Raw genomic sequence first — 12,225 nt, forward strand, 5'->3', positions numbered from 1 at the left:
ACTCTACTAGTAGGTCATCTACAGGACTTGGTTGAGAGGTAGATTCTTGTAGCCACTGAGAGAGTATATGAGGTTGTTGAGGTTGAGAGCTTAATGGTTCATCAGAAACTCCGGTGACTAAAATCACACTTTGACTCACAGATTGCTCTGTGGTTTTGATAGTGAGTTGTCCTCCACTTGTAGTGGGAACCTCCAATTGAATTGGAGGGGATTTGACTGGGTTACTGTCATGTGTACCAGCCTCAAACCCTTGTGTGTCTTGCAACACACTGGCACTTGAATGTGCTAAGCTTGCCTCCCCTATTACAGGATCATGGGCAATTGTACTCCTAGCTTGAACTATGACCTTTTCTCCTAATTTTCTCCTTTGGCTTCTCTTCAATTTTAAGTGCAATTAGTCTAGACTTTGATCCTTTTCTCTTACTTCTTTGCTCCATCTCTAGTTCATGAGTTTTCAACATGCCATAGATCTCATCTAGAGATATTTCTTCAAGTTCATAATTATCCCTTATTAATGTGACCTTTAAGTCCTACTTTTCAGGGAGTGCAAGTAGAAACTTCAAGTTTGAGTCCTTTATGTAATATTCCTTGTTGAAAAGAGATAAGTCATTCAACAACTTTCGAAATCTATCATAGATCTCAGTTTAGGGCTCATTGTCTCTTGAGTCAAAGTGCTCATATTCCTGATTAAGTATTGTCCTCCAGTTTTTCTTGATAGCAGAAGTACCTTAACACTTTACTTCTAAAGCATCCCAAATTTCCTTTGCTATTTTACATCCAATAACCATATTGGACATAACACTATCAAGACTGATATGCAAGATATGTCTTACTTTGCATCTTTCATGATTGATGATAGATCCTCTGCAGTATAGTCCTTCTTTGGTTTATCAACCATCTTTTCATCTTGACCAGCAACTGCTACTGCCAACTTCATTGGCCTATGAGGACCATCATAACTCCTGCTTAGATATTCAGGATCTGTAGTTTCCAAACACATGGTCATCTTAACCTTCCAGATTGGATATTCATGTATCTTCAGAATTGGAACCTTGTTAATCTGTGGTGTGGCTGGGGGTGGTGGTGAATTCTGTTGTAGTTCTTTATCTGCCATTAAAGATTGATTTTCAGATCTTAAACTGTTTGTATATCAACAGCAAACTCTGGTACCAATTGTTAGGTCCGTAATACAACTATAAAGGGGTGAATACAGTTTATGCAAACAATTTGATAAAACTTAATAGAATCAACAGTTCTTATATTAATCAGATAAAAACTTTTACAAAAGTACTCTCTCAAAAGAATGAACAATTTCCTTGAGAGCTGCTAGGTTATCTGAAAGATATAACAATTCGTAACACCTATAGTGTAAACCTAATTTGTGATTATATAGTGCACGGTTACACAATCAATAAGGAATCATATTCTCTTTGTTATGATTGCTTCTGTAAGTAACGTCATTCACCACCTTAAATTCTGTAATCCATTTTCTTCTTTAATATCTACTGATGTGACTAAATACCGATCATCAAGTACTGATAGACAGATACCGATGACGTCACCTAACAACTAACGTAGCCTTGATAGACACCGTTAAATTTATAACATCCGTAAAAAACATCTATCAAAAAATCAAATATATATTTGATATGTGGGCATTTGTTGCATCCTTGGAAATTTGGCTACTTAATATTGTCGGTAATAAAATTATCAGAAACCCGGGATCAAGACTTCAGTTTTAGTGAAAGATGAATATAATAATTTATGTTATGCGTATGGTTTAATATATTTAATAATTTGTAAGTATGTATAAGTGGATAACAACAAAATGTAACTTTTATTTAACAATATTCTAGATATTTCAGCGAATACCATGGTTATATTATGTAAATATTATAGGTAAAAGTTTAATATTAATAAATTTATAGTAAAATATTGTAATACTGCCTGCATAATGCTTCTTTCTACCATTTACATATTAGGAATCCGGTTCACAATCACAGGCTCACAGCTAGCTGCATGTATCAGGATCATATTTTCACGTACAAGGAAAAGTCTACTATGCTATTATATTTGCAATAAGTTTTAGGGTTGTCATAAAAACAATTTGTAAGATCAAGTCCCAATTTTCGTTGTGTGGTAGAGTCTGTAAACAATATATATAGAAAATTTATAATTCAAAACATTAATTCCTTGTTCTATTTTAATTCGGGAAATATATGGACTAGCAATATTGTCTTGGCAACACTGATACGAATAAATTCATGATGTATTAAATGCTTAATGCTCGATAAATATGTGGTTAAAAGAAAATTAAAACTACAATATCTTCTTTTTACTTGTAGTCCTCAATTCCAATATAATAAATATAATTATTCTGAAAGTATACATTAGATACTTCACAACGGCATATATGTAGACTGCAGACTTTAGACATAATTTACAAAACAGGTCAATATAGATGAGTAGCTGAAAATTCAGTAGACACTTCACTGAATTTGACTACACTGTCTCAGAGGATTGATCTAAAGAATTATCTATAAAGTCCCATTTTGCAACAGCACCATCCCATGAAGAGCTGACTAAAGAAGGGTAATTAGGGTGCCAGTTACAATCTCTTACAGGGGCTTCATGATAATCGAGTTTGGCAACCTGAGCCCCGCTTAGCTGCAATCGATTACCGGAAAACATCAATTTACAGCACCATTAAAGTTAACAAGATAACATCATCAACTCATCATCTTGCATCAAGTTCATTACACTAAAAACTGATGTCAAAGAAATGACTTATTTTATTGATATACAAATGATGCCAGTTGACATAATGGCCAATTAATAATTACCGGATATAAATAAATTGCAAGGCAGAAGGGCAAGAGTTACCAGATCATATATATACACTGAACCGTCAGCTGAACCGGTGTAAATGTACTTCTGGCCAGTGCTGCACCAAGTAAAAAAAACAGGAAACAACATCAGTAATTCATTAACATTCGGAAAATCCTTTATGATACTGGATAGTTATTATAGAAAATGAAACAATACCTTAAAGGTGTCATATTTGAGGTAAGATGATGAATAGACTAGACTACTTGCAACAATAATACCACCATGTGTTTAAAAATCAATAAAAGTCTACTTTCCAGGCAGCACATCAGAAATTGTTTTTCAGAAATTGTTCCTTCTGTTGGCACCTTAGGCATCGTCTAGGAAATCAGGTCTTTACTATCTAGAATAGTTACAATCTTCACTTTAGTAATTGATTCATTTTTTGACTTAAATGATGCTATAACGGAAGAATCCTACCATTCATAAACAAAAATTGCCTCAATTATCAAAAAAAAAAAAAAACTTGCCCCTAAAAAGAAGGCAGAGGGCATTTCTTAAGACAAGGAAACTCAATGAGATCGATCATCAAGCCAGCTCCTCAGGGGGTGATTTTTTAGAGAAAGGGGAGTGATTTAGGGTTTCCTGGCCATAGAAAGTTTTTGTACCTCTTGCTCATTTAACATATTCTGATTCAAATCAAGAGTAACCCTTAAAGATGGACAATGTTAATACTCCTAACGGTGCGTGAAAATTAAGGTACTAAGCCTGATTATTAAAACCCTAAAACCAGGAAAAGTACTACTAATGCTGGCTAATTATTTAGCATAAGAGTATATCCAATTAATTTAATGTGACAAGAGACTAGGTAAATCTAGATCAACAAGAAAAGTTTAAATGTGGTACTAAATGGTGAAAAGTCAGACATCTCTGAAAGACTAACAACTAACAATGTCATCTGACACAGGATAGCCAGCAGTTTTACAGAAATATCATGGCACTAGGTTACAGAAAATGACTTCAGAAGAACATGAACAGTGTAAACCATAATTCTTAGTTACCTGTATGCTGGTGAGAAGTAACAACGTATGAGGGTTTTCAAGACTGAATGACCTTTATATGTTGCCAGAGAGATATCATTTGGGTGACGAACATTTCTTAGACGATCTGGGTACTCCATCCATCTGTAATCCCATCGCGAGTTTCTTTTATGTGGATTTCTGCATAAAAAACTCTAATGAGATTTATAATTTAAGATTTGCAGGGAAGAGGCACAGACCACTTTCCGGTCTCATAAGATGACATGTCTCCTATATTCAAATTGATATTTTGTTGCTAAAAACAAATCGTCTTATGAACTTCATCTGAAAACCTAATTGACATTTCAATGAAGCTGACAGCACAAATAGCAATGCCAGCAGAGCTACATGAAAGACTATACAAGCTCTTAAATCAATGCTTAGCAACAGCAAAGAGTCAGACATGTGCAATGGGTTGAGAAAATTTATATTATAGACATACTGAGCGAGATTAGAGGACATTTTCCGAATATCCCATAGTTTGGTGGTCTGATCTTTTCCATTTGAGATGAGATATCGACCATCTCCTCGACTGTCAATAAATGTAACACCTTCTAAATGGCCAACTAAGACCCCAGATGCTTGTTCGTTATTAACGAGACAACGTCTGTCCAAAACCTGTAAAAGATAGGAACTTAAGCATGAAAATACCAATCGTCTTACTTAGTTATCAGTGTTTACAGTAATGATAACAGCCCTCCCCCCTCCCCCCCTCCCCTCCCCCCCATAATAAAAACACTTTAAGTGATGCTAATGAGATGGATCGGAACATGAACCAGCAAACAACATTTTTCTAAGCCCATGTTGATTTGAAACGGAAAATATACAGAGAACATAAACTTCAAAATCAAGGGCACCACCTACTTCCAGCAGAAAGGAAGAAATAAGGTTTACCTTACACAGGCCATCATCACTCCCAGAATAGATGATATGACCACTTTCATCAGCAAAGCACACTGTGTTCACATCACACTGGACCAGGAATGCAAATAAGTTGTCAAATAATTTTCGACATTTACATAATTACTGTTGTGGACAGAGTATGAAAGTAGCAAACTGAGTTAAGGGTGGAAAATCAAATAATCACACCAAATAAGGAACTCTGTGGTTCACCCAATTCAACATATTTCACTAAGTGAAAGGCCGCATCCAGTAAAAATCTATTTGATTTCTCTAAACTAGAAAAACATACAGAAAACCAGGGCAACCAAAAATATGGTAAAAGCTTATAACAGCACACAGTTACTATACCAATAATTGAGCGCATTTCATGATTACTGGGAACAGGAAGCACACATTAGGTATCTACTTCTCTTATCATGATTGGGAGTGTAAAATGACGCTTCCTAATCATTAAAACCTATTCTTCTTTCACAAATAACACAGCCTAATTAGAGTTGCCTTGTTACCCCCATCCAATTTTCTTGAAAATAAATATATGATAGATATTTTTGCAACTGTACAAAAGAAGAATGATGCTGATCTTTTTATTTGGGGCATAAGCATAAAATCACTGTTAGTACACAGAAAAATTTAGGGCCTGAATATACAACAAAAAGAAATCACGGTGATTTTGTTCAATTAAGGTGGAAAAAGAATCCATAAAAAATTCAACACTATGCACAACTGGTATATGGCTGCTACAACGAATAATATGTATACAGTGTGAAAAGCAAAATCGGCAAAAACGGAAGATCACATACCACAAATTGAAGAAGTGCGAATGAAATATAATACAAAATGTGAGGGTCCAGAATGCCACATGAATCCGCATCAGGTAATACGCATCTGGGAGATGCAGAACAAACTCCGTGCAATACACAGAATTTAATTTTTTAATACATACCCACGACTTGAATGCAAATTTTAGACAAAAGCCAACTATAAAGAGGATACAGATCCCTAGTAACAAAATTGTACATCTGAGGTAACTGCAGTCAAGAAAGTCACAGAAACCTCTTTCCCTACTCTACTCTACAACAGCCTAGTGGCTATATACCCTAACTATATGCCGAATGTTATTTTGTTAAAATGATATTACTAACAGGATAGTGTTAAAAGAAAAAGATCAGATACACACAGTACATCGACTCGCTTTGTTGTACACAAACTAGTATATCTAAACATGCAACTTCAGGCAAGAAAAAAGAACATTAAAAAATTCATGAAACCGAATAGTACTAACTGAAATTATAGTCCTAATTAACTTCATGGAAGAGCTAAATTATAGTGTTATACTACTCAGAGGAACTATATTACCATGTGAGCAGGAAAACGCATGGAAAGCCTATTGGCACCAAGATCATAGACATATATTGAAGCATCACTACTGGCTGCTACAAGCTCTCGTCCATCGGTTGAAAATTTCACTGAGAATATCCCAAAAGCATCATAATAATATTCATCATCTTCGTAGTCATAATCAGCAGAAAAATCAAGACCCTCGTGAATTTCCTGCATATGAGAGCTTCCATGATGAACACTTCTCTTAAATGACAGAATGATAACTTTAAACAGATAAACTGGAAATCAGAATATCCTATAAGTAATCTAAGGATGAATTTTTCAAACGTACTGTAACATTTGCAACAGACTCTGTTGTAGCAGATCCGATGTTAACGATATGGACAATGGGTGACATGCTAGAATAAACCTGCAATATTACATAAATTCGTTACAATTTGATAATTGAAAGACTATACACATGCAATTTCAATTTTCGGTAAAGAAATAAAAACAGGGTGGGGGTCACAATAACACCATCTGTGTTTTTATTTAAGTGTGTATAGCCTTGGGCACTGCTGTAGAACTGAACTGCTTATATATGAAATCAACAAATAGGCGTATCTCTTAAGTTTAGGCATAGTTGTATTTTTACTGAAAAAAAGAAGCTGCATAATCAGGGATTTGACCAACTGTTAAGTTCATAGACGTCAAGAGTAAGCATATCTGTTAAGTTTAAGCCGTTAGCCACTACAATTTGACAAAGAAAATATCATTAATACATTTATAGGTAAGTCGCCAAACAAACTTATTGGCTTTCCTCATCACTGCAGCTATTGAGGCCAGAGCAATCAAACAGCACATTGACATTAATTTTCGAACTATCCCAGTTAATTTTTTTACCTAACGTGATAACTAAGTCTTGACGCAAGTACGAGAACTTAAAATGGTATAGGGTAGGCTAAAATAGTATGTAGAAGTATATCAACAGCACTGACTAGAAGTTAGGGAAACAATATATTTTAGTATAGAATTCGTAGACAAAAGAATTTAGCATCGGGGAGCCAAAAAGCTTCCTACATAACAGCTAAATGCATTTTATGTCTGAGTCAAGTTTTATCTCCTGTGCTTTTAAATGTTCTAAACTTCACATTCCAGCATCGAGAAGAACACAAGCTACACCTATGAAATCATATTACAATTTTTAGTAAATTGTGAATGACTAGTTTTAGCTTTTTCAGATATTGTTTCCAAACTAGAGTGGGCTAAACTCTAAAGTGAATAAGCATTAAAATATTCAGTGAAGCAACATGTAAGTCAGCAACTACAGGTATCGAATACATCATCAACAGATTGAGTGCATTTACATCACATAATGAAGTGATAAAATACAGAGAACAAATTAAGTCAGCATATTGGTGCTTATCATACTCATTTTCAGATGTACTAATGGTTATATACTCACAAGGAAACGTTGATCAGGTGAAAGAGATGCATCCGTAATTGTCCATCTCAAGCTTTTGGCACGGATGTCCTTCTGGACTTTCCATCCATTATCAACATTATATATCCTAATGTGACTTTCCTGATAAGAGATAAAAGTAAAAGGCTTAGCCAAGTCTAATCTTATATAAGATATATAATTACAAACAAACACCATGCCCCACAAGAATACCTGAAATCCTCCCACAAATAGAGAACCATCACCAGAAAACTGAGATACATAACCAGCACTATCCATTTTATCAATCAACGAGGGCCCATTGACCGGCAAGTACCGGTTCAAAACATGACAGCCATCTGCAGATGAAAATCTACTACGACCAGAAAAGTTAGCCTCCCGACGTGCTAACATATCGACAGGGGAAATCGGAAACCTTGACTTGCCAGGTGAAATTCGACTCAAAAGCTTGTGAGGTTCTGACTTAAGCCTCGTAAGCTGAGCAATATCATGATCAAGACCCAACACCTCATCATGACTGCTGGAGGGTTCATTTGGAGTAACACCCACGCAGTCGATCAAAAACTTTCTTGACCTACTCATTTTTTATATCTTGACAAACTCTATAAATAGCAAAATGTCACTAATAAATCAAAATTGGCATACCAGACCTGAAACACAAGTAATGCACATTATAACAGATTAATAAACAATCCGAACCACCAAGAATATGTAAAAACTAGCAAATAACAAGTGCTAAGCAAATTTTCATTTCAACCGACAGAAAAAAATATTACATGATTACAAAATATAAACCAATGGGGGCAATGAATAAACAAGTAAATAAAAAAGTTTTGTGGGCATTACTAGACTAGCAATAAATTAGTAATTATCAATCTTTGAGAGTGAAAGCATCCCTTTGACATATGAGTTGAGTTGAATTATATTTGTAAGTTGAAATGAAAAAGATATGATCTTTATTAAGGCAGCTATAAGTGGGACGATCAAAATTACTATATGAGGGGAAAAGAGATAGAGGTGAAAGAGAGAGAGGTGTGTGTGTGTGAGAGAGAGAGAGAGGTGTGTGTGTGTGTGTGTGAGAGGGAGGGGGAGAGAGAGAGAGGGAGGGAGGGGGAGCGAGAGAGCGAGAGAGAGAGAGAGCGAGAGAGCGAGAGAGAGAGAGAGAGAGAGAGAGAGAGAGAGAGAGAGAGAGGGAGAGCGAGAGAGAGCGAGAGAGAGAGAGATTACCAGTTGAGCTGGGCGATCAAGTTCAAGTAAGGAGAAAATGGTGATTTTTATAGAAGATATAGTAGTAGTATATATTATGACTTAAGAATATGTGTGTTGTGTGTGTAGGTGAAACTGAAAAGTCAAGGGGGGCGATGAGCACGACGGTTGGGGTGGGGTTTTCACACGTGGCGCCGGGAGGCTCACCACCTACACTAGAGGGAAACACCACACATTTACCAAAATTTTATCAAATACATTTAAAGAAATAAAATAATTTATTTTATTTTTGAGTGTATTTGATTTGAACTTTTTTAGATTTTAAGAATCTAAAATATTCGATTGAATTTTAATTTCCTATTAAAAAAATTTAAGTATTTTTGAATTTTTAATCGTTATTATTTGTAAAAATAATTTAAATTTTAGTGATATTTATTCAAGAATTTTATTAATTCTCTAATAAATTGAAAGGAAACACGTAACATATCTACTATAAACTAAAATTTGTTATATAAGGTATAAAAAAAGTGAAACTTGAACACATCCTTTTAAGTTTTAACAAATAAAAGTATGTACATACATTGTGTTCCATAAAATTTTTTCAGAAAGAAAACAAAAAAGCAATCTTAAATTTATTTTTTCAGTTTGTTTTATAAAATAAAAACCTGCAAATTTGATAAGAAATTTTATTTACTTATTGTCTTCAAAATCTTTCCACAAAAATTAAGGGAAATAAGTTATTGGGCTTTTTTGAAAAATACCCAATAATAAAAATATTTTTACAAAAATACTGTTACTTTTTTAAAAAATTTGCAAAAATTAGGGCTGTAATTCGGGTCGAAAGAGCCGAGTTTCGAGCCGGGCGTAATTCAAGCCGAGATTAATCGAGTCGAGTCGAGTCGCCTCGTTTAGTTAAACGAGCTGTCTCGTTTAGTTAAACGAGCTGGCTCGTTTAGTTAAACGAGCTTAAACCTCTGCCCGAACTCGACACGTTTAATTTTACGAGTCGAGTCGAGCCGGCTCGTTTAGCTAAACAAGTCAGTTTTAACGAGTCGGGCGAGCCGGCTCGTTTAATTTTGTTAGGTATGAATACAACACAGAGGGGGGTGAATGTATTTTGGCTTAAATGTTTGATTTTTCATCGACTTTGACTTTAGCAGTTGGTTGTTGTCAATGATTTAGTATAATATATGTTAAACATAAATAACTATGCAGATATGTAAAACAAAGATCTTCAAAATCCACTTAATTTTATATTAAAAAACAAACAGTGTTTTGCTACAAAATCTCTAAGTTCTTGTTTTAGAATTTAGCTTCTTTCTTGAGAGAGAATACTCGATTTTCTATCTTGATTGTTACATTTTAACTAGAGGACCAGTGTTAACTTTATAACTCAATTAACTGCTGGTTTACACAGTAGATAATAAACATGCTATTAGCTTTTCTAAACTGTCACTTGTCATTTCTATTTATAGAAAAGCAAATTTTCCATTCCTGGCTTAGCATATCTTTAGCATCTCGTGTTTACTTTAATCTCCTCTGTCAGTTAATCTTTGTCATTGATCTTGCACATCTCTCAAGCTACTTTTTGTAGACTTGTCAATCCAGCTATGTGAATTGTTTGTTGATTTGCAACATTGGATATTAAACTGTTCTGTAATTCTATACTTAGAGAAATTTCTTCACTTCGAGATCTCCAATTAAGCTGTAGAGAACTCGACATCTCGATAGGCATGTTGGCTTGTCGATATCTCTGAAACTTCATTGTTGACTTGACTTATCGACAACTCTAAGTTCTCTAGTGAATTTTGGTTTATCGATAACTCAGAGTTCTCTAATGGACTTTGGTTTATCGATAACTCAGAATTCTCTAATGAATGTATACTTGTCGATATCTCTCAGTTCTCGAATGGGTATCTGACTTATCGGTATCTCCAATAGAATTTCCTGAGTTCTCGATAGGCAATTCCTGAGTTCTCGATAGGTCTTTCTGAGTTCTCGAATGAGTTCTCTATAACACTAATTCTGTGACTTGTAGAGATCTTGACTTAGAATGTTTTTCACCAAACATAATTATTCAACTCCAAGCTTCTTCATAATTCTTCAGAGGCATGACCTTCTTGATCTTCTTCCAAATAGAATTCTTAGGCTTGACACTGTTTAGGGAAAAATGCTCCAGTCTGCTCCATTTACATTTTACGGACATTAATTGTTATAAGTAAGAATTACAGATTAAGGTTACAATACAACTAATCTTAGGGTTTACCCCAAACTTAACTGATTGCTAATGACATTGTCAACATCAGTAATCTTTGACATCATCATGTTAATGACATTGATAGCTCCAGTAATCTTTGACATCAGATCATTGAAGATTAATGACATTGTTAGCTCCAGTAAGTTTTTGACATCAAATCATTGAATGTTAATGACATTGTTAGTTCCAGTAATCTTTGACATCATCTATTATATATTACAAATTTTACACTTAATCGAGCCTAAATCTCTACCCGAACTCGGCTTGTTTAATTTCACGAGTCGAGTCGAGCCGGCTCGAGTAATTAAACGAGCCGGAACCTCTACCCGAACTCGACTCATTTAGTTTACACTTAATCGAGCCTAAATCTATACCGAACTCGGCTCGTTTAATTTGACGAGTCAAGTCGAGCCGACTCGAGTAATTAAACGAGTCGGAACCTCTACCCGAACTCGGCTCGTTTAACTAAACGAGCCGAGTCGAGCCCACTTAAACGAGTTCGAGCCGGGCGAGCTCGCGAGCCGCCCGCCTAAAATTATAGCCCTAGTAAAAATATTTTTTAAGATTGCTTTTGGTTGCATTTTAGGTTGCTGTCCCTGCGGGGCCCACTGCCACATCAGCAGCCACACAACCTGCCCAGTCAGCTACCACGTCATCTGTCACGTCAGCATTGGGTGGGACCCACTTGCCCCGTTAGCTGCCACGTTAACATTGGGGTGGGACCCACTTGCCACGTCAGTAGGGTGGGGCCACCTGCCACGTCAGCAGGGTGGGTCCACCTACCACGTGACGCACAGTCAGCATAGTATTATTATTAAATAAAAAAATATAAATAATAATAATAATAATAAATAATTAAAGTATATTTGCAATTAAGATAGTATATTTGCACTGAATTTGTCACGTCAGCCAGGTGGGGTCCACCCGCCACGTTGCACACAGTCAGCATAGGTACAGTCAGCGCACAGTGAGCATAATATAATTATTAAATAAAAAATATAAATATATAATAATAATAATAAATAATTAAAATATATTTGCAATTAAGATAGTTTATTTGCAATGAATTTGAAAAGATAGTATTTTTGCAAAAAAATTTAGAAAATTTAGTATTTTTGGTAAATTCTCTAAATTTTTCTTTTTTTTTTTTGTAAATTCTCTGTCATATTTGT

The 12,225-nt window shown here is 35.1% G+C and overlaps 1 protein-coding gene across 1 annotated transcript; it reads right to left on the bottom strand.

The window, feature by feature from the left end:
• Positions 1–2,348: 2,348 nt before the first annotated feature.
• Positions 2,349–9,013, bottom strand: LOC141677942 (LEC14B homolog). Its single transcript, XM_074484094.1, has 10 exons — positions 8,818–9,013; positions 7,804–8,240; positions 7,594–7,713; positions 6,481–6,558; positions 6,165–6,359; positions 4,800–4,877; positions 4,348–4,523; positions 3,888–4,046; positions 2,884–2,944; positions 2,349–2,667 (listed from the first exon to the last, which is right to left on the bottom strand). The coding sequence occupies exons 2-10, from the start codon at positions 8,170–8,172 to the stop codon at positions 2,503–2,505; spliced, it is 1,401 nt and encodes a 466-aa protein (XP_074340195.1). The 5' UTR covers positions 8,173–8,240; positions 8,818–9,013; the 3' UTR covers positions 2,349–2,502.
• Positions 9,014–12,225: the final 3,212 nt, after the last annotated feature.

This window comes from Apium graveolens, chromosome 8 (assembly GCF_009905375.1).
Source record: "Apium graveolens cultivar Ventura chromosome 8, ASM990537v1, whole genome shotgun sequence".
Classification (NCBI taxonomy): domain Eukaryota; kingdom Viridiplantae; phylum Streptophyta; class Magnoliopsida; order Apiales; family Apiaceae; genus Apium; species Apium graveolens.